The 21915-nt window shown below is 42.5% G+C and overlaps 1 protein-coding gene across 3 annotated transcripts in view; it reads left to right on the top strand.

Annotated features, from left to right (window-relative positions):
* The window catches only part of LOC144480253 (calcium-activated potassium channel subunit alpha-1), a 797282-nt gene that overhangs the window by 569472 nt on the left and 205895 nt on the right, over window positions 1-21915 (top strand). For all 3 annotated transcript variants that reach the window (XM_078199542.1, XM_078199543.1, XM_078199544.1), the window contains exon 9: window positions 10768-10859. In XM_078199542.1, the coding sequence (XP_078055668.1) occupies window positions 10768-10859 (92 nt within the window). The remainder of the gene's footprint in view (window positions 1-10767; window positions 10860-21915) is intronic.

Genomic DNA, 21915 nt, shown 5'->3' on the forward strand with positions numbered 1-21915 from the left:
TGTGGCTTTATGACAGCAGTGCATCTATCTTATTCCCATTGTGTCGATAGGAAAAGTAGAATTCAGCCCTGCAAATGCAAACATAAGTTCAGCAAACTTATTCAACACATGAATTGTTATCCAGAAAAATGCTGTAACATCACCAATATCTCTTTCACAGCGTACATTATTAGGCACTAGGTTTTATTTTTCTGGATTCACCATTGAGATGCTCTCCTGGCGTCTGGCAGTGTGTATTTCCTATTCGCAGCACTATCACACTGTGGAAGCGATATTGGGATCCCAGTATTGCAATGGTGGCTAGGACACACCAGTTGCTTCACATGTCTACTGCGTTCTTAGTTGACCTTGCATCAGAATGTGAGCTTGGCAAATTTCCACCATCTCACAGAGTTCCTAGTCCATGGACACATGATGGGTTGGGTACACATTTGGGTCAAAGAGCACGTCATCGAGTGGCAGCAACTGCTATTCTCCTAGGAATGCTGGCTTGTTAGAGGGAGAAATGGCTGGAGCAAGTCAGTAAATATGAATGCAGCTTTGGAGGTGGGTCAGGGGAGGCTGATTGATTTTGGAGTACGGAGATTTCCATCAGTGGAAAAGCAGTGCCAGACCAACCTGGATGAAGTTTGGTGAAAGAGTCCATGCTGTGTCAATTTCAGCCAGATCCTGGGACCCAGGTAGGAAGAAGTTTGAGAGTAAATGTCTTTATGCTTTGCTAAATTTTCTAAACTTGTCCCACATTGCATCTCAGCAGCACTTCATTGGAAGCTTGGTGAAGTATCAGAGAGGGAGAATGAAACACAATCTGGGACTGCTCACCTATATTCCAAATACACTGGCGTCCCTGCACCCATGCTGCCCTGTGTCCCACTAAACCTGGCAGCTGTATATATCAAATTTGTTGCCAAGACCAGGTATCTGTGGCAGATCTTCAAGGGTTGACATGAGGTAGTCACTTGGGTGACACACACATATCTCTTTTCTGTGTACTTGCAGGAAAAAGCTGCACAAAAAAGCAGCACAGATCCATCCACTCCAAGGTGTTCATTTAGTGTGCTGTAGAAGGGGGCACTTCATCAATAAATTAGGAACAAATTTGTGGAAGTGGCAATAGAGGAGGTGCAAGAGCTGACCAGAGAGTCAGAAAGCTGCAGCACAGAGGGATTTGGGGGTCCTCGTGCATAAATCATAAAAGGCTAGCATGCAAGTTCAACAGGCAATTGGGAAGGCAAATGGAATATTGGCCTTTGGGAATGGAATATAAAAATAGGGAACTCTTGCTAAAACTAGACGGCAACTGGAATATTGTGAACAGTTTTGGTCTCCATATCTAAGAAAAGATATACTGGCATTGGAGGCAGTCCAGAGAAGGTACACTAGGTCGATCCCAAGTATGGAGGGATTCTCTTATGAGAAGAGGTTGAGTAGGTTGGGCCTGTACTCATTGGAGTTTAGAAAAATGCGAATCAACCTTATTGAGACAGATAGGATTCTCATGGGGCTTGACAGGGTAGATGCTGAGAGGTTATTCCCCCTTGTGGGAGAGTCTAGGACCAGAGGGCATAAACTCAGAGGAAGGGGTCACCCATTTAAGATAGTGATGAGGAGACATTTCTTCTCTGAGGGTAGTGAATCTGTGGAATTCGTTACCGCAGAGGGCTGTAGAGGCTGGGTCGTTAAGTATGTTCAAGGCTGAGATAGATTTTTAATCACTGAGGGAATCGAGGGTTGTGGGGGAAAGGTGTAAAAATGGAGTTGAGGATTATCACAAAAGTCTTGATCTCATCGAATTGCAGAGCAGACTCGATGGGCCGAATGGCTTACCTCTGCTCCTACATCTTATGGGAGAAAGCTGGAAGTCAGGAATGCAGTTTGATGGCTCACTAACACATTTCAAGCAACTGTTTGGGTGCTCCAAGCTGTCTTCTAAGTTTGGGGATATCTGTGAAAATGTCTGCAACACATCTCTGTGCAATGTGATATGACTGCCTGGCTCAGCGACAGAAACCTGTGGAGACTTTTACTCATCCATGGCCTCCTTTCACATAGTCTTAAACTCAGACACAGGACAGAATTTTCCAGCACCGGCTGGTGTGCTGGTTTCCCAACCACGTTCCAGGCCCAGCCATTTAGGGGAGGCAGTGTTCAGGGCCCCACAAGGCTAGGCTTGTTAAAAGCCTTGTGAAGAGCAGCTGAATCAGGTGGACTGAGATTTTCCTGTTGGCCTGCAGTATCCCAACATTATAGGCTGTTTCACTACCTGGAGGTGAGTATTCCGTAGCAGGCAGGCTGTGCTTCCAGCCAAAGGCTGTGCTGTAGAGGAATTCCCTGTCTCTCCCTCTCTCCATCCTGTTCAGAGTGACTCTTCCATCCTCTTAGAAACAGTTGCAAAACCCAGAAACCCGTCCCAACTCCAGTTGCCAGCCCCTGAAGCAAAGATTTCGCTGTATGGAATTAATATGCGGAACTCCTGCATCTTACATTGTCATGATGAATTACATTTTTCTAAACTAGTGTACTAATGTATTGTGAGAGCGCATTTGGGATGGGATAGATTAAAAGTGATATCATGGATCTTGGTGCAAGGTTCAGGGCAAAGGTGAAAAGCCAGATTTTTGGCAGGGTATTGCAAAACATACAGCAGACTGTTGCATCTTGGATGGCTCAGACACTTAACTAGAAAGATAGCCTTTTGAAACATTAAGACTCCTGCTGAATGTTTCTGCAAATATCTACTCGATCCCACTTAGGGCATCTTTCAGCCACTGGTTGGTGCTAGTTTCTTCCGTAATTTGTTGTGTAGAAGAAAGTTTGTAAGGGCCAGCAGAACGTAGAAATCAGGCCTTACTAAAAGATTTCCTACCACCCCCACCTCACCTTCCCCCAATCAGTTTTAACATCTGGGCAATTTGCTCCACCGAAAGCTCGATATGTACACAAGTCACGTCTGATCAAGCCACGTCCAAGGACATCTCAATGGAAAATACTAGATGCATTCTCATAATCACAAACCAGCTATATGGGCCTGGAATAGAGCCCCTTTATATCCAAAATGGAATGACTTGGAGGCAAAGGACATGCATGCGCCACCAATAATATCTGGCACTTTGGGGAATTGAGCCAGATGGTAAAAGTGCTCTTGGCTGGCTTCCATGGAGAAATTACTGAAACCTGTGGCTTGAACAAGCAACGTGTCTATTACCTGAAGAGTGCATTCATACACTACAGATCATGACGTTTCACAAGTAGCTTCTGTTGATTGGAAAGATCAGCCTTTGTGAACTGCCCCTGTCATCAGACTGACTTCAGTGCTTGGCTGAAGGAGATGACTCAGTTCTGTCACTGCCTCACTAGTGACTCTTCAACTTCTCGGGTGCTCAAGCCTTGTACATTGCCTTGATCGTAATACCCAGCCGGCAGTATAATAATACGCTTGTCTTCCGCTTCTAAAGTGTATAGACAACTGCTCTTTATGCTGCTTCCACATCTCCATAACCTGCGGGTGAATAAAGATATCCAGTGGGATACATTTAGGTAAAAGCAAAATACTGAGATCTGAAATGCTGGCAGTGGTCAGCAGGTTAGGCAGCATCCGTAAGGAGGGAAACAGATTTAATGTTTCTAGCTGATGACCTTTCCTTTGAACGTTTCGATCTTCTTTAGGTTTGGCAACTTCTCTTGGAAACACACACAAAAGGAGAAGGAGTGCAGCTTTAAGAAGCTTCAATAACTTCTGCAGCAAAAGCAAAGGGAACAGCAAAGTGGAGAAATCATGGGATCTGTTTACAACGAGCTACAGTTGCCAAGCAGGGTTCCCTTTAAACAGACAGCCGAACATAGCTGAAAGGCCCACCAACCAGCAGCCATTTAATAATATAAACGCAATGCTGGTAAGGCCTTGAAAGCTTAACATTGGACAATTGGCTAATTTATATGCAATTTAGGCATCCTTAGCTTGGTAATGCCAGGCACATAGCCTCTCAGAGCCACACGCACTTTCTGACTGTGTACGGTGTGGCAGGTTTCCATCCCAATTGTGCAGACCCATGACCATACGCAGCTGTACTTACCAGCACCAGCCATCGCTTGATCGACCCCAGAAGAGTCACTCCTGGTACAAGTGCTCCTGGTGCTGATTACATTTCCACTGTTTTGATTGAAGAAGAGGCCTTTATTTTTACCAATTCATTGGCAGGTTTGCAAACAGTTTCTGGGCAACATAGAGGCAAAGCAGCGGGGGTTCACTGAATTATGTTTTGTGACTGAGGAAGATTAGGACCATTAATGTTCGCACCCCACTGTCCTTGCCATATGTTGACTCTGCGAAGGCAGCCAGAGCTATTCATCCCCAGGGTGTTTTTAATGCTTAAACTATATGTTATCAGACATTTTCTTTTAAGTGCTTGTCTTGCACTGGAATTCTGTGATAGTCTTTTAAGATTAAGGAAACCTTAATACTAGACAACTACCTAATCTGCTGTGTTCTCAAATTATAATACATAGCAATTTAATTTTAAAACTGGAACAAGAAATGCTTTACTTTATAAACTGAGATTGTGCTGCTGTTTCTGAATTGAAAAATGGCAAGCTTCAGATGATGGCTTTGTTAACATGACAATGACCCCACTGAAGCATCTAAATATAAAATAAAACATCACAGAAATTCCAAACAATAGCTTTAAGTATTGTGGTCTCGGAGAAAGCAAGTTAATTGTGAAGTGGAGGGAGGGGATAGCATGTTGACTCATTAGTAAGTTAGTTCAAAGGCAACTCTACCCTCTTGGAGACTTTTTAGAAATTTTTTTTAAAAAAAATATAATTTACTGCAAAACAAGAAGCCCCTCAGCCAATTCTGTGCAGCTGCACCATAAAGCAGTCCAGTATGTTGAAAGACTGTATTTTATTCAACAGCAGGGGATGCCATTAATTCTTTTTCATGCAGTTTTGCTGAGTGGATATATTAAAGTTTAAGCATGCAAGCTTCCCCACTGTTGACAACAGTCAGCACAGCAGCGAAGCAGGCTTCCTAACTGGCAGACAGGCTATTCCTGTTGATTGTTTTATATTTTATTTCTTAATATTATTCTGTTGTTTGAAATATTCTGCTAGAATTATATCTGTAGCTCCAAAGAGCATGCTGCCATTTATTTCTGGGTCCTCCAAGAACAATTGCCTTCCAATTAGCTTCAAGGTGTCTACACAGCAGTTAGACTATGCAGCCGTAAAAAGGAGGGACTGATTGCACACTGCTCCAGTTTAGCAGCAGAATAATACACTGTGCCATGCTCCTGCCTTAATAAAATAACCGACAAGACTGACTGGCAGGGAAAGACCAGCTTGTCCCTCTAGTCTACCCAGCAGCATGATCATTGGAACATCATGAATGAACCACTCCTTCCCTCCTACCCACCCTCTGGGCCATATAATCACCTGAGAGAGGAATTTTTAAAAAACCCAGAAAATACCCAGAGCCCATACAGGGAAAAATGCTGGCGATTGATGTCCATCCTGGTTTTAACATCTGACAACAGTGAGCAACAGCATGGATGATCCACTGGGATATTTTCAATTAAAAAATATCAGCCTCACTCTACTCCCACTGCCTCCAAACTATTATTGGTGTAAATTATTTTAAAGTAACACTAATGAAACTGCTCCCCTCCTCCTGCAAGTAAAGCCCTCTACCTCTGGAAACCTTAGTTACGCCTCATATCACCCACTTCATTATCTCTCGGGCGGACTCTGTAGATAGAGTTCATTTGCAGTCTCCCTTTTGAGCTTGCACTCATTTGTGCAGCCACTACGAATGGAAAGAACACAAGTCTGGGGGGTAGGGACAGACTACCCAGAATAAACCCAATTTTATCCATTTTATTCTTTCAGTTTCCTCCTGAACTTGGACAGATTGAACAATTATACTTAATTTTTCCAATGGCGTGTGCAATCTCCCATACAATTTGTCACATTTTCTGACCTGTAAGATTTGGGAATGCTACTGCCTGTAATATTAAATTGGATCTCTACACAGCCCATCAGTAAGAAGCTCAGAGGAGATCGATGGGCCGAATGGCCTCCTTCTGTACTGTAGGGATTCTATGATTCTATGACTGAGGATTTTATCGGAGAGCCAATTATAAACATTTACTACTTGAGATGTAAAAGAAAATGGTGAATTTTAATGTTCATTAAGATGGGTGAATATCAGTGCTGGCAGTGAAACATTTTCCACTTTAAGCACCCTGGGTTGTCATTAAGCATTCCAAGCTTGGCTATAGTATAGCCAGGTGTAACGTAAATCAAAGATATGTGTTGAGCTGTGAAATACGATTTATTTCCTATAGCAGAATGGCCTGACAACTCACAGCTAACAATTACAAGTGAGTTATGATTACCAGCTGAGTGGGATATAGATCATATCCCACAGCTCATCATCTGCTTGTGCTGCTCATTTTAAGTAATTAAAAACCATAAAAAGTTAGGTATAAATGTAAATTTGACTTCCACTAAATTGATGCCCACGCTGTGGAAAGCATCCAAAACCATCACTAATTTTCATCCCGTGTTGCTGTCTGTTTTGGATTGTGACTTCGTTTTCATGAAATATGGAAATGACTTTATTGCCATGACCATATTATTCGACAATGCCGGAGCTCGAATCTGGGAAAAGGGCTGCAGGGAATGCCTCCTATTTTTCCACACAACTGCTATCTTTGTGACCTAAGTGAGGCAGCTGGCTTTAATGCCTTTCTTGCCCTGATTTATGGGCAGTTTTGATCAGCATAACCAGTATCCAGACAGTGAAAAGTTGACACTGCCCAAATCTGTTCTGCGTAGGGCTCCATGTAGCAGGTAGAGAGTCAAGAGTCTCCAATTTAGGGCTCGATTCTGAGCTAAATTGAACCACACTAAACCATTTGCTTTGGGTTTTTTTTAAGCAGGGTAAAGTTGCCTTTTAACTTGATGAGACTGTTCAGAAATGCTAATAGAAATGATTTTTTTTGTGTAACCGGGATTATATACAATCAAAATGTGTTTTCAATCTTTTGTGTTTTTAAAATGAGCTGGTGAAAATTAGTGGAATTTTAGCTGTTACTCATTTTAAAACCAGTTCTATGAAAAAGTTTCAGTGACGTAGATAAAGTAGAATACAAACATTTGTCTTGCTTTATGTCATAGTTCCAGGTTGGTGTTTTGAGCTGTTTTTGTTTTGTTTAATAATTTTCTACATATGCCAGCGACCATAATCCCTTCTGTGTGATTTGCTCCTTTTAATAAAGTGTTGTTTTAGATTTTTTAGTGCGGTTTCAGGAGTCCTACCCCTCTGTGTCCCTCTCCAACTGCTAACAAACATGTGGTTATAGGCTGCACTGTAAAGCCTGTACCCCTGGATGAGAACATGTCAAATTTATTAGTAACCATCACTGATGTGATTTCAAAAATTGCTCAGGGTGATATAAACAGGTGAACGCTTTCATCACTGACATTTCAATGTCAGAAACAATTTTGACACCTTCTTGAATATAGCATAGAGGATAGTCAGCATTCATTCACTGGTGTAAACAAGCCATTGTCCAGGCTAGAACATAGAACAGTACAGCACAGAACAGGCCCTTCGGCCCACGATGTTGTGCCATAGCCATCAGGCTATGGAATCCAAAATCTTTAAAGACCAACTAAGAGGCTCACTAATTTAACTTGAAGTGCACAACTGAGGCATTCAAATCCAGTGAGGTGATGATTCATAATGCAGGTCTTCTTAACATACTGGTTTAACAGAATTTCTTATCAAATATGCACCCTCTGTAACATATTCAATTCAGTCACTGCTTATGTGAAATAATTCATCCTTGTTTGCCATTTGCGCCCACATTTAAAAGGACGTTTCAATAAAAGTAATCTTCTTAGCAAATTCCTTGGGATCGAGGATGACTTGCTTCTACTGCGGTTCAATGGGATTTGAGATGGGTGCTCCAGTGCACAATATGCAGACTCTGGCACATGCGGGGCAGGTGGTGCTTGGATGCTAAGGTAGATCAGTTGTTGGGAGGTTAGTGCACTCTCGCCAGTGCCTCAACTCCATCTCTGCATGTTCCCACCAAAGTCTCAATGTGTTCCGTGCCATTCCGACTGAACGTTCTCCTTTTTGGTTGGTCACAAGCCAGGAACTCCCATGAGTCAGCAGGGATATTTGATCTCTCTTCAGGGATGCTTTAAGGATGTCTCTAAAGCGTTTCTGTTGCCCACCTGGGAGTCTCCTGCCTTGATCGAGGTCCAAGTTGAGCAGTTGTTTTGGGAGTCTGGTGTCGGGTATCTCTGGAGCAGAGCAATCACTGCTGTCCAGTAAAGCATGCCCTTAGTCGCGGGTTTGAAAATACAGACGTGGTGTCCAGAGAAGAGACCTTCTTATTGACTCAGTCCTGGTCATTGTTAACTTCTCTGTCAAAATAAGATGGGATGAAAGTAACTACCCTTGACTACAAGTGTGGCAATAAGGAGCCCCAAGTAAAACTGGAGTCAGTGAGAGTCAAAGGGTAGAGGATGGGGACTCTGTCCTGGTTGAACTCATACCTGGCACAAAAGAAGATGGTTGTGGTAGTTGGAGGTCAATTATCTGAGCTCCAGGACATCTCTGCAGTAGTTCCTCAAGGAAATGTCCTAGATCCAACCATCTTGAACTGCTTCATTATTGACCTTCCATCTATCGTAAGGTCAGAAGTGGGGATGTTTGCTGATGGTTACACAATGTTCAACATCGTTTGTGACTTCTCAGATACTGTAACAGTCCGTGTCCAAATTCAACAAGACATGGGCAATATCCAGGCTTGGGCCAACGAATGGCAAGTAAATTTTGCACCGCACAAGTGCCAGGCAATGACCATCCCAACAAAAGAGAATTTAATCATCCCCTGACATTCAGTGGCATTACCATTGCTAACTACCCCATGATCAACATTAGAAACTGAATTGGTCTAGCCATATAAATACTGTGTCTACAAGAGCAAGTCGGAGTTCAGGAGTCTGTGGCAAGTAACTTATCTCCTGACTCCTCAAACCCTGTCCACCATCGACAAGGCACAAGTCAAGCGTGTGATGGAGTACTCTGCACTTGCTTGGATGAGTGTAGTTCCAGCAACACTCAAGAAGCTTGACACCATCCAGGGAAAAGCAGCCCGCTTGATTAGCACCCAGCCCACCCACAAGCATTCACTCCCTCTACCACCGACGAACAGTGGCAGCAGTGTGTGCCATCTACAAGATGGAAAAACTCACCAAGGCTCCTCAGGCAGCACCTTCCAAACCCATGACCACTACCATTTGGAAGGACAAGGGAGGGAAACAGATACCTGGGAAAACCAGCGCCTGGATGTTCCCTTCCAAGCCATACACCATCCTGACTTGGAAATATCTCACTGTTCCTTCACTGCTGTTGGGCTAGAATCCTGGAACTCGTGCCCTAATAGCACTGTGGGTGTACCTACACCACACGGACTGCAATGGTTATACTTTCTCAAGGGCAGTTAGGGATGGGCAATGAATGTTGGTGTAGCCAGCAAAGCCTGCGTCCCATGATAATTTCTTTTGAATGGGCGTTCAAGGTCATGAGAGGAAACTAATGCCCATAATTATGCTTTCTCACAGTCCGCGGTGATAGCATTTCAATGAGGTTCCCTCTCCTGTTTTGATGCCTCAATTAGTAAAATCAGCCTACAGGTGGAGCTTCTGGAGTTGATATGTGCTGACTAAGAACTGTTATAATGGTGCTATGGTTAGTTTCAATTCCTCTGGGGGTGGGAGGAAGACAACCAGCTAGAGTTTCCACTTGAGTCAGCATATTTTTATTTGTATCGTAAGTGCTACTGGATTTCGGTTTAATTAATTTATGCTGAAAATACGTTTCAAAATATAATTTTGAACTAAACACGTTCATGAGAATGAACCAAATGCACCATTTGAGAGCTCAGTGTATGTTGAGAAGATCCTGCTGTCTCTTTTACATACAGCTTAGCACCCTTGCTGATAACGAATGTTGGATGGCCAAAACTAAAGCTTGAAGTTTGAGTTTACAATTGAGAATAGCTCGCCATAGACAAGCCAGAGTAACTGTGAGGTGGCTCTAGGTGGATCCCAACGTAAATCATTCAGAAACTCATCCAGACACAGCTCTCAGATGCAACCTACCACAAGCAAAGTGTTTGTTGCACGAAACATGGCAGATAGAAATTTTCTCTTGACTACTTTTGCATTTTTTTTCCTTCAATGTTAATCTTGCGAGCAGACCTTTTGGACTTGTTTGGCTGTTACATGATCAGCTCTGACTTTTTTTTAACATTTTTATTTTTCTTCAAAAACATGATTTTGGTCCAATTATTTTCATTGAAAAATTTCCTAAAACTCACAAACTAAACTGGTGCAAGCTCTTCTGAGCCTTTGGCCTCATTTCGTTCTTTTAGAGACTACAGTTTATTTGTTGCCTTTACTGTTCTGTTAGAGAAACATCTCCTGAGTAGATGAAAATATTCTCGCAACATAATTTCAAAACAACTCCAATTCCTTTAGATTCTTACGAAAAAGAACCCTTTCCTTGAGCCTTTTTGCTTTGTGAGTTCTAGTTTGAGCAGAGCTGAGATCTTCTTTACAGATCTGACTAATTCTTTCATGGTTTCAGATCTTAAGAACATCTTCTGAACCTTAGAGCACAGCATCCCACCCCCCTCTTTGGCCTCTCTTTTTAGTCTATTCTTCTGTCTCCTATCTTCTTCTTAGGCCATGTTTGCGAGCTACGTCCCTGAAATCATAGAATTAATAGGAAACCGCAAGAAATATGGTGGTACCTATAGTGCGGTTAATGGAAGAAAGTAAGTATCCCATGCGCCTCTGCTGCCTCTGATGCAGTAGAACACTCTCTGCATGCCATTTTCTTTTTCTGTTTCATGCATGTAGGCAATGTTTGCTCGATACGTACCAGAAATTGCTGCTCTCATCCTTAATCGGAAGAAATACGGAGGGACTTTTAATGCGACACGAGGCAGAAAGTAAGTCAAACTGGACAAGGCGTGCTTGTGGTGACCTCTGACCCACAGAGATTTAATATTTTGTTTGCACTGTGATGTCAGATGTTACTGCTAGGATTGTCACACTGTCATTGGAGACCTTTGGCTCTGATAAGGCACATGTCACCTTTGTTAACTTTTTTTTTGTTAGTGCCTCAAAACAAGAATTCCTGTTGTTTTATTAGTCTACAGCACATAAGGTTGAAGAAAAGCATGGCAGCCAGACTATTCCAGCTACCTTGTTTTGGCATTCCCCCCCTCCAAAAAAGGATAACATCATTGTTTAATTTTCATATTTACATTGCATCATTAATTTCTAAATTTCCATTTTAAAGAATATCTAATCTGGTCTTTTAGTCAGTTCTTCCATCACTCTGATATTCTCATCCTTATTTTCTGCGTGAAGCTTTTGTACTTTCCATGTTTCATTAAAATCCATGTGACTCTTCCATGGAAACCATTTCACGAGAGCTTGCCAGAGGCTCGTCTGTCACCAGCGTTCAGCTCAGTGATACTGTGTGGTCTAAATCCTCGGCCCTAATCTTCAGTCAAATCCCTGCGTCCCTTCCCTTCCCTTCCCCTTCCCCCTCCAAAACTCTGAAGGCCTCAACTCCCAGCCCTTCAGATCCTTAAATGCTTTTGGCTTGCTTTACAATCTGTCAGCAGCCTGCTTGACTGAGCGGGCATTTTTTTTTGCTTTTAGATAGTCACTGTTTGTTGCTTCTGCTAATTTTTGTCTTTTGTGAATTCCCTCAGATTTTCGACCCCACCTTAATTATCCCACCCTAATTGAAAACCAGCTCTTTCATCAGCACACAAACTGCCTGGTGGAGGTAACTTCTGTGGAAAAAGTTCTCAATTTATGTTTGGTGTAAAGTTTATAAGACCTTTAGTCACTTGGACTTTGCATCAGTGCTTATATAGCTGGGAAACACTCTGGAAGTCAGTGTCCTTTGTTTTTTGTCTCATTTCCCCATTAGCAGAAGAAGATTGACGATATGTTATGTTTGGCCAACATTTTGGTTTTCATTTGGAGGCTTATGTTCAGAGAACAAATTGTCAGAACGTTCAGACTCCCTGCCCAGGAGATAAGACCATGTGGTAGTAATTTCCAGTCATGCAATGTCTTAAACCACAGCTGGCAAGTGTGGCTTCTGGCCTCAGCCCCGATAGCTGGCTACAGTTCTTGTCTTTCGTATAATTGCAACTTTTTTTTTTGTAATGTGAAGGAAGTTGATGCAAAGTGACATTTTATAAACAACTTATTTTCCAACTTTCTAATTTTACCGTATCAACATAGCACTCAACATAAACATTCATTTTGCGCAGCAACAGAATGTCTAAACACCAATTAAGATAGCTCGCCGTTTGTTAGCTGTCATTATTCATAAACCTTCAGTGATGAGAGTTAGAAAAAATAAAGCCTGCCATCAGATTATGGAATTGCATTGCTCTGAATCCAATGCAGCCTAGCAGGAAGCCACTAGTGCAGACTGACAAAAGTAGCAAAATATACTAAGGTTTCTTCTGCACCCACTTTCTGAAATGTCTAAAACTGTTGCATTCTTTAAGAGACTTTACCACAGGACAGCAGCAGCACTTTCTCGAAGGAGAATTATGCCTTTAATGCACTAGAGCAATGAGACCGAGGATTAGAGCAGTAGACGGAGGTGTGGCTGAGTCTGGTGCTGATGCTGGAGCTGCTCTTTACCTATCTGCCCCTTGGGTTTGCTGCTGCATGGCTGCATTTGCATGTTAACTCACACTGGTTTACTCCATTTGTGTTGCGTCTCTGGGCTTTCTGTTACATTGTTTACTTCTTTCCTTTTTAATGTAAGTGCTAATTGTGTTTGACTGCTGCCTGTTTCCAATGTTTTCGCTCAGTCGGATTGTCCACTGAGGGTTTTAACGAGATGTAAATGTTGAAGTATTTGTCAAATTGAAGCACTATGATAACTCAGGTCAGCGCTGTTACATAGTTGTTTCCCAAGCTCTGCCCCATCCCAACAAAAATAAATAAATGGACTGCCAGATATCAGCCACATACATCACCAGGACGTATGCACACCCCATTCTATGTTTGTCAATTGTTGGTTCCGTTTCTGTTTCCTTCCCACTTCCAGAGACATGAAAACATTGATCCACTGGAAAACTAGCATGGATCTAACCTCAGGAAGTTTCTCTCTCTTTCCTATCACTCATATTTTCAGTATTATCATTCAGGAACAGATGTCCTGTATTGGATTTAAGGAATTAAAATCATGTTCTCCACCACCACCATCCTAGCTCCTACTTGCTCAGTATTCTTTTTACAAGACTGACTCTTAACAGAGTCAATGATGTTAGCCTCTGAGTTGTCAGGATGTGACACATATGATTGTCAATAGTGTCGAAAGATCATTGCTGGGTCTGTTACTAACAGCAAGCAGAGAGAGTCAAGTTCACTGACACCAGAAATACAACTGGGCTCAATCGCTCGTTTTGTCTCATTCCCTTTTAGCTTGGCTTTCAGATTTGGGATGAGTTGCATCATCATTTTATGCTTGCAGCAACCTACAAGCTGATGCTGGTGCCAGTCAGCAGCTCACCATCCGTGGACCTTGTAATCTACCTGGATTTCACAAGTGGTGTGCTGATGGCACTTTTAATCTGTACAGGATTTAAGGTACTTTCTAGAACATCAGAAGACTGGAATGGTAGCAACATAGAATGACCAGCTGAGCTCCCTGCAAGTTGGCATTATCAAGGGTACAGGGTGGCATATCTCAGTAATGCTATACCCTTGTCCCTATTAATGTAGATTGATCTTGTCGCAGCTTTAATGGAAGAGAATAAAAATACCAGTTTTGCACTATTAAGTAGTTTTAGAACCTAGCACTGTAAAAGGAATTGCGTCATCATATAAAGTGTCTGGTTTACTACTACATACAATATGCATTTGAAACAAAGAACTGATTTAAATAAGGATTCTAATTTCAAAGTTTGCATCAAAAAAAATTTTTTCAGTTCTACATATTTTAAATTAATTTCTTGTACTCAAATGTAAGTATGGAACCTGTTCCAAATTAGCCTTTTCATATAAATCTATGAAAAATTAAGATTCAAATGGTGCTACATCTTTACAAGATAGAGGAAGGAAAGTTAGATGGTACCCATTTGAGATTACTGCTCACCTGTACAGGCAGTATTGCACTGAATGTTTTTCTCCTTCATAATAAGTAGTCTCACAACACCAGGTTAAAGTCCCAACAGGTTTATTTGGTAGCACAAGCTTTCAGAGTGTTGCCCCTTCATCAGGTGAGTTGCCCCTTCATCATACTTCATCACCTGATGAAGGGGCAATGCTCCGAAAGCTCGTGCCAGCAAATAAACCTGTTGGACTTTAACCTGGTGTTGTGAGACTACTTGTGTGCCTACCCCAGTCCAACGCCGGCAACTCCACATCATGGCTTTCTCCATCATGATAAGGTAAGGGTATTTTTATTGCCTTATTTTGAATCTCGGTCATGTTTTTTTTGTGACCGAGGGTTTGTTTTCCCTCTTTTCCTGGTGGTGGTGGATTTGTACTTGAAATGTTGGCTGTCTGGGGAAAGGGAGGTCCCAGATAATAATCCAAATCACTCCCAAACTGTTTGGTGTAACGTATTTGTGTATAAAGATCTTGTGTTTTTGCAATCAACGTTGGACAATTTAAAGGTGTGTGCTGAATTCTGACAGTCCAGTTATGTATTTCAATATTGTTGGGTGCTACATGTCTGGTGGTGGATACATGTCTGAATTTTGTAGAGTATTTTCAGGTGTCCATCAGATGTCTGGCACTCTGGTGGTGGGAATATATCTGAATCTTGCCATGCTATTTGTGAGTATATATTAGGTGTCTGCTGTCTGGTGGTGGGTATATGTCTGTGTTCCTGCCAGACTATTTTTGGGTATGCATCAAGTGTCTGACAGTCTGGTGGTGGGTACATGTCAAAATCCCTGGCGGTGCAGAAAAGGCTCACTGACCTAAGTCTCCATTTATCCACAAAGCTCTGCCTGCCTTCTGCAGTTATGGAATCAATAATTCTGTAGAGCTTTCCAAACCATTGGGACCCTGGAGTTAATGGGTAAGGCTGTTGGGGGTAACTTTGTCGTACAGCCAGCAGCTTTCCCTCAAGGAGCTAGCTCCTGCAAGTGACTACAGGGTCCCACAACTATCGGATTCCAGCATCCTATCTTTGTTCCATTTAGTTATGAAGAAGAGTGATTGGTGCACTGGCAGGATTGACTACCAGCCAGGTACAAAATCCTCATGAGACAAGCTCCCACTCAAGCAGGTGTTAAAAGAGCGGTGGATGGGAGGGAGATGCAAAATGAGCATTACTATTTATTATCACAACTGAATTCCTCTCATTTGGCTCCTAACCTATTCCACAAAGACCTGGATAAAGGTTCTTGGCTTTTCTGGAAATGGTGCTTCACACTTAAGGTACCAAAATACATTCAAAATGATGAAAAAATAAAATCCAAAAGTATCAGCTAGCCTTTAATATTCATTTCATTATACTCATCACTTGAGCCTTTTCTTCTCTACCAAGGGAAGCAGTGTATACAGGAGCTTAAAGCCTGAAAACCCAGATGTTACTTATACACTCAACAGGAACAAATGTTCAAGGAAATGGTTATGGGAACCATCATTTCCCTAAAAGATGTTTCCATGTGATTGCAGATGCTTTTGTAAGATTATATTTTTACACCCTTAACAATGGAGGCGATTTACGTTGAATATTTTCCAAATTATTAATTACATCTACTGGGAACTCATCTAATGACCAGATTACTTCAGATGTACTTTCATCTTCTAATCTAAGTTACACAGCTCCTCACAACTTAATGTTGCTTAATGTTCTGTTAAATTGTAAAAAAAAAAGTTATTGGATTCTATGCATATCTAATTACTCCTCTTTTAAAGCCCTAGAGATTTGAATTAATAAAAAGATGAAATGTTTTCCTTCCAATTTAATTGACTGCTATCCCACTCCTCAATAATTCATTTCTACCACATTGAAAGCTCATTTCTGGGCCTCACTACAGATATTAAGCTTTAATGACCATTTCCTTTTTTGTTATCTTAAATTTGTCTCCTCCCTTCCAACCCCAGCAGTGCCTCTACCGCTGTCCAAGCCTTGTATATTTAAAATTCAGAGCATTTGATTCTTCTTGGGATATGATTGGAATTCTGTGTCCACATATTTGTAGAAACAAATTTGAAATTTCAGCAGCTTAAATTCAATGTTATTCGCTTTCTACTTTAAATTAGTCTCCCAAGTAAAACAATAGTTCGTCCCCAGTTGGGGAATTGTGTCCAACTCTTGGTGCCAAACTTTAGGAAGAATGTGAAGGCTTTGGGAAGGGTGCAGAGGAGATTGACTTGAGTGGTTCCAAGAATGGGATAATACAGTTGAGTGTCTAGACTGGAGAAGGAATGTCCTCAGGGCAGAGGAGGCTAAGAGGTAATTTAATAAGGGTGTTTAAAATCATGAAGGGGTTTTGATGGAGTAAATAAAAAGAAACTCTTTCCAACAGTTAAAGGATTGATAATCAAAGGACATGGATTCAAGGTGATTGGCAGAGGTGACCTGAGGGGAAAACTTCTTTGCGTAGCGAATGGTTAGGTTTGGAATGCAATGCTTAATAGGGTGGTGTAAGAAGATTCAACAGTAGCCCTCAAAGGAAATTGGGTAAATATTTGAAGGAGAAAAGTTGTCATGATATTGGGTAAGTGCCAGGAAGTGGAACTAACTGAATTGCTCTTTGAAAGAGCTGACACAGACTTGATGGTCCCCTTCTACATTGTATTAAACTATGATTTTTGATGACCTAGCTCTCATGTGGTCAGAATGCTGTGACTGGTCCCAGGTAGCGAGGAGAATGTAAGCCAAAGATCTTGCTCTTAGTTGCTACCTAATGTTTCCTGGAGGGAAAGTGCCTGTTGAATGTTGCTTTTGGATTAAGGTCAGTTATTATGATGCCCCCTTGGCAAAGTATCACACCGACACTTACTGAGTTTGATGCTGAGCAATGGTTATTAACACGAGGTATCACAGAACATGGTGCACATTGAACAATATCTCAGCAAGATGTTGACATTGGCAGAAGTTGGGAACTGAAGAGTGGCCAAAATTAGATGGACTGTAAACCTCATAATGACCCAGAACTTCCAATCTGGGTCAGACCTCCTGTTTACCACCCAGATCAGACACAAAGTTACCTACTTGTCTCCCGACAATTTTTCGGACCCATCTTCCAATGGAGGATCCTTCCAAACTTACTCAGTGCAGCATTCCTACACTACAGCACGAGCTGCCAATCCGGTATACAGCGAGTTTAACGGTCCCAAAGCCAGTTGCAGAAGCTACAGAGAGAAGGTAGGTGTGTAAGGTAAGTGGGTAAGTAAGTGAGGGGTACGTCAGAGGCATACTTGGATTGGGGGGGGGAGTCGGGTTGGGGAATCGGGGGGTAGTTGAATTGGAGGGTAGTTGGGGCTTGGAGATGATAGTTTGATAGTTGGGGGATCAGGCATGAGTCGGAGAGTCGAAGGACAGTTGGAGTGAGGCATCAGGGGTGGGGGGGAGGGGGGGGGGGGGGGCGGTGGAGGTTAGGAGTAATATAGTTGCCCAAGAGTAAGAATCAGTTTTAATCCTTCTAACTTTTCCTGGGTACGTGTGTGAGGCGGTGGGGAAGTGGGTGAGGATGTAAAGGGTAGGTGGGTGGGTGAGGGGGTCGGGTGGCAGGTAAATGGGTGAAGAGGTAGGGTGGCAGGTGGCTCAAGAGTTAGCGGGTTCGGAAGATTGGGTCAGGGCAGTCGGGTGGGGGGGGTCAGAGGCATACTTGGATTGGGGGGGGAGTCGGGTTGGGGAATCGGGGGGGTAGTTGAATTGGAGGGTAGTTGGGGCTTGGAGATGATAGTTTGATAGTTGGGGGATCAGGCATGAGTCGGAGAGTCGAAGGACAGTTGGAGTGAGGCATCAGAGGGGGGGGGGGGGGGGGGGGTGGAGGTTAGTAATATAGTTGCCCAAGAGTAAGAATCAGTTTTAATCCTTCTAACTTTTCCTGGGTAACTATTCAGGTAAGAAAGACAGAAACATCCAAAATTTCCCACTCTAACTCAAGAGTCAGAGATTATTCCAGAGGGTTCCACTAGCAGGGGAATTACCCATCTGAAGTCCACACTTCCTGCGTAATTACTGAGTAGTTGATGTTATGGGACTTCCGAGGCATCCTGTAGTGCAGTTTTAGGGGGTTACCTCTGGGGTACGCCCATCTGGAGGTTGCATATTCTGGATCATCAAAGCAGTTCAAAAAAATATATATTTTCACCAATTTCATCCTCCTCTTTAACTGTTGCTGGAATTCTACAGGAGTCCTCCATTACCTTGCTGAAAGAACCATTCTCCATGGCTGAGCTCATACAGTGAATGCCAACAGTTGATCTGATGTAGGGAGGCATCACTGCCAAGACAGTCCCTGGCTGAATTAATTGTGATCAGGAGCACAAAGCAGGCCTGATATCCACATCCCCAACCCAGGATTTTTGTGCCAAATTTATTGCCCCAACCACAACATCGATGATGATAAAAACGAAACGGATACTTGTGATTGTTTCACTTGTGAGTGATTCTGATGTTGAGTGTCCCCTCATTATTGGTAATGTTTTGGTTCCTCCTCGATCTGCTATAAATAACTCACTCAGTGGAATTGAACCTAGCATCTTCTGGTCCATGTGGCTTAGCTAACTGAGCTGTATTCATGAATATTTTTATTTAATCAGTCAGTGCTCTTGACACCTTCTGAATTACTCTGCCCAATCCTGAGGAAGTTATGATGGCATAACCCATAAAGCCACATCAGTTAACGTGTTGTCTTATGTTAGATCAGTTTCCTCGTACAATTCAGTAACTTCACTTAACGAGTGCACAGAGGTCTGAGCAGTACTCTCAGTTCAAATTAAAATCATTAAATAACACAGGAAAAGTACTACCAGCCTCTCCTCCACTTCGCAGTATGGTTCATACTGTTGGCAAAACTCCATTCAGGCACATTATATAGTTAAACGTGCTCCAATGCTACATTTACTTTATAATACTGTCAGGGTGTGAAGTAAATTGGTCAACGCTGCTGCCTCTGTAAGAGCCACGTGAAGATGGTGATTGATTCCCCCACATTCAGATGCTGCTGTACCAAAGTAGAACTGGAAACAGCTGTTCTGTCGGCCGCCATTTTACTGGATGTGTTTTCCAGGTTTCAGGACTTTACTGGAAAATGAAAGTCAGAAATGCAATTGCAATCTGCAAATCAATGTGGACATGCAAACCACAGCTGTTTGTCTTTTGCTGCTGGTGCTGTGAAATCTGCCGTCCAAAACAGATGGGCAGATTGCCACAGCCAAGTCTTTAAAAGAACTCCTACTTGTAGTAGCTCTGTGACTATAAATGAGACACATTAAACATAACAAACATACAAATGTATACACACACATAAATGATATACATACATGCACTCATGCACACACACGCTCTCTTATATAATTACAAAAGACTCTTTGGAGAAATGATCTCTTTTGTTTCACTTCATTGTTTTACCTCCTCCAAGAACATCTGCATCTCTTCATATTGTCCTTTCCACTTCACTTTCAAGCTCAGAATCTTATTTTAAATTGAAATGCTCCCATGAGATCCTAATCACATAATGTTCTTCAAACTCGCCAAGAGCAGTCTGGAAGAAGCATCTGTCCTTCACTGGTGGGTTTAACCAGTGTTTTAGAAAGAGCAAAATGATGGCTGCTTTCATGGATAATTATACTCCGCATACCAGTTTCCTTGTCAACATCTGTAAAGTTTAGCACTAAAAGCCAAAGCTAAATATATTCCAACAGGCAGCATAAGAGAGAAAGACATTGCATGCATACAGCACCTTTCAGAACCTCCAGGCTTCCCAAAGCACTTTACAACCAAGGAAGTAATTCTTGGAGTGCGGTTACTGTTTTATTGTACAAGCAATGGTGAATGCACTTTAATAAAGTGTATTAGAAGATGAGATGAGGAAAAACCCTACACGTGGTGGAGATCCAAAATAAAACAATAAACGGCCGTCATTCAGCATCTGAAAGTGAAAGGAGCTTGGAACGCATGTATACCATTCGCCTGCCTTTCCCTTTCAGATGATGAATGACCTGCTGTGCACTTGAGCATCTTCTGCTTGGCGTGCTCTCTCTATGTTGCATCACGGAGCTAATGGCTCACAGTCAGCGCACTCAGTGACCCAACCTGTGCCAGGTAAAACTCAGAACACTGCAGCACCTTCCACCGAGTCTCAGCACAACAAATTAATTGATCGGGTTGTCGTGATAAAAATGTGAACCCGTCACCTCACACATTTTCTCCATCTGTCATGGTCTATTGCATCTTTGTTTGAAAATCCCACGATAATTACTTAGTAATTTACTTAGCAAGTTAGAAATACCCCTGAAGTACAGCACCATTACCAATGACAATTAATGCAGTTACCACTTGTCAATGTTTTTCTACATTTTGCTGAGTCTATTTGTCTTATTTTAGTGGAAAATTGTATTATGCAACCCACCAACTCTAGTAAACCCCTTTACACAGCTCACATACCAACCCCAGTAAACCCCTTTACACAATCCACATACCAAGCCCAATAAACCCCTTCACACAGTCCACATACCAACCCCGGTAAACCCCTTCACACAGTCCACATACCAACTCCAGTAAACCTTTTCACAACTGAAAACAATGACTCCACCCGCCCCACTCCCCCCCCCTTACCCAAAACCCCCTCCCTCCTCCGCCCCTACACTCCTCTCTCTCTCTCTCTCTCTCTCTCTCTCTCTCTCTCTCTCCCCCCCCCCCTCCACCTTGCCACCACCATGGATTCAGAGACTGTGGAACTGAGGATTCCCAGATGACTATGTGCTGTTTGTTTACCTCTTAGACAGCTTAGAATTTGCAGCAGTTACACAGCTTTTATAGTCAACAGACATTATTAACACTTCACAGTTTTTCTAGGTGATAATAAATCAAAAATTGGTGCTTGATCCCAATTTTATTTTCTTCCTTTGTTGAGGGTAGATGCACAGGGACCAACAATCCACCAGAGCCTCATGTAACATGTAAATCTGGACAGTTACAACTTCTTTGAGAAGGTTTTTGTAGTTGGTATATGAGGTTTGTGAAAGGGTTTACTGGAGTTGGTATGTGGACTGTGTGAAGGGGTTTACCGGGGTTGGTATGTGGACTGTGTGAAGGGGTTTATTGGGCTTGGTATGTGGATTGTGTAAAGGGGTTTACTGGGGTTGGTATATGAGCTGTGTAAGGGGGTTTACTTGGGTTGGTATGTGAGCTGTGTAAAGGGGTTTACTAGAGTTGGTATGTGGACTGTGTAAAGAGGTTTACTGGGGTTGGTATGTGGACTGTGTGAAGGGGGTAGTGGTCGAAGGGTCTTTTTCCGGCTGGAGGTCTGTGACCAGTGGTGTTCTGCAGGGCTCTGTACTGGGACCTCTGCTATTTGTGATATATATAAATGATTTGGAAGAAGGTGTAACTGGTGTAATCAGCAAGTTTGCGGATGACACGAAGATGGCTGGACTTGCGGATAGCGAAGAGCATTGTCGGGCAATACAGCAGGATATAGATAGGCTGGAAAATTGGGCAGAGAGGTGGCAGATGGAGTTTAATCCGGATAAATGCGAAGTGATGCATTTTGGAAGAAATAATGTAGGGAGGAGTTATACAATAAATGGCAGAGTCATCAGGAGTATAGAAACACAGAGGGACCTAGGTGTGCAAGTCCACAAATCCTT

The sequence above is a fragment of the Mustelus asterias genome, chromosome 28, assembly GCF_964213995.1.
Source record: "Mustelus asterias chromosome 28, sMusAst1.hap1.1, whole genome shotgun sequence".
Lineage (NCBI taxonomy): Eukaryota > Metazoa > Chordata > Chondrichthyes > Carcharhiniformes > Triakidae > Mustelus > Mustelus asterias.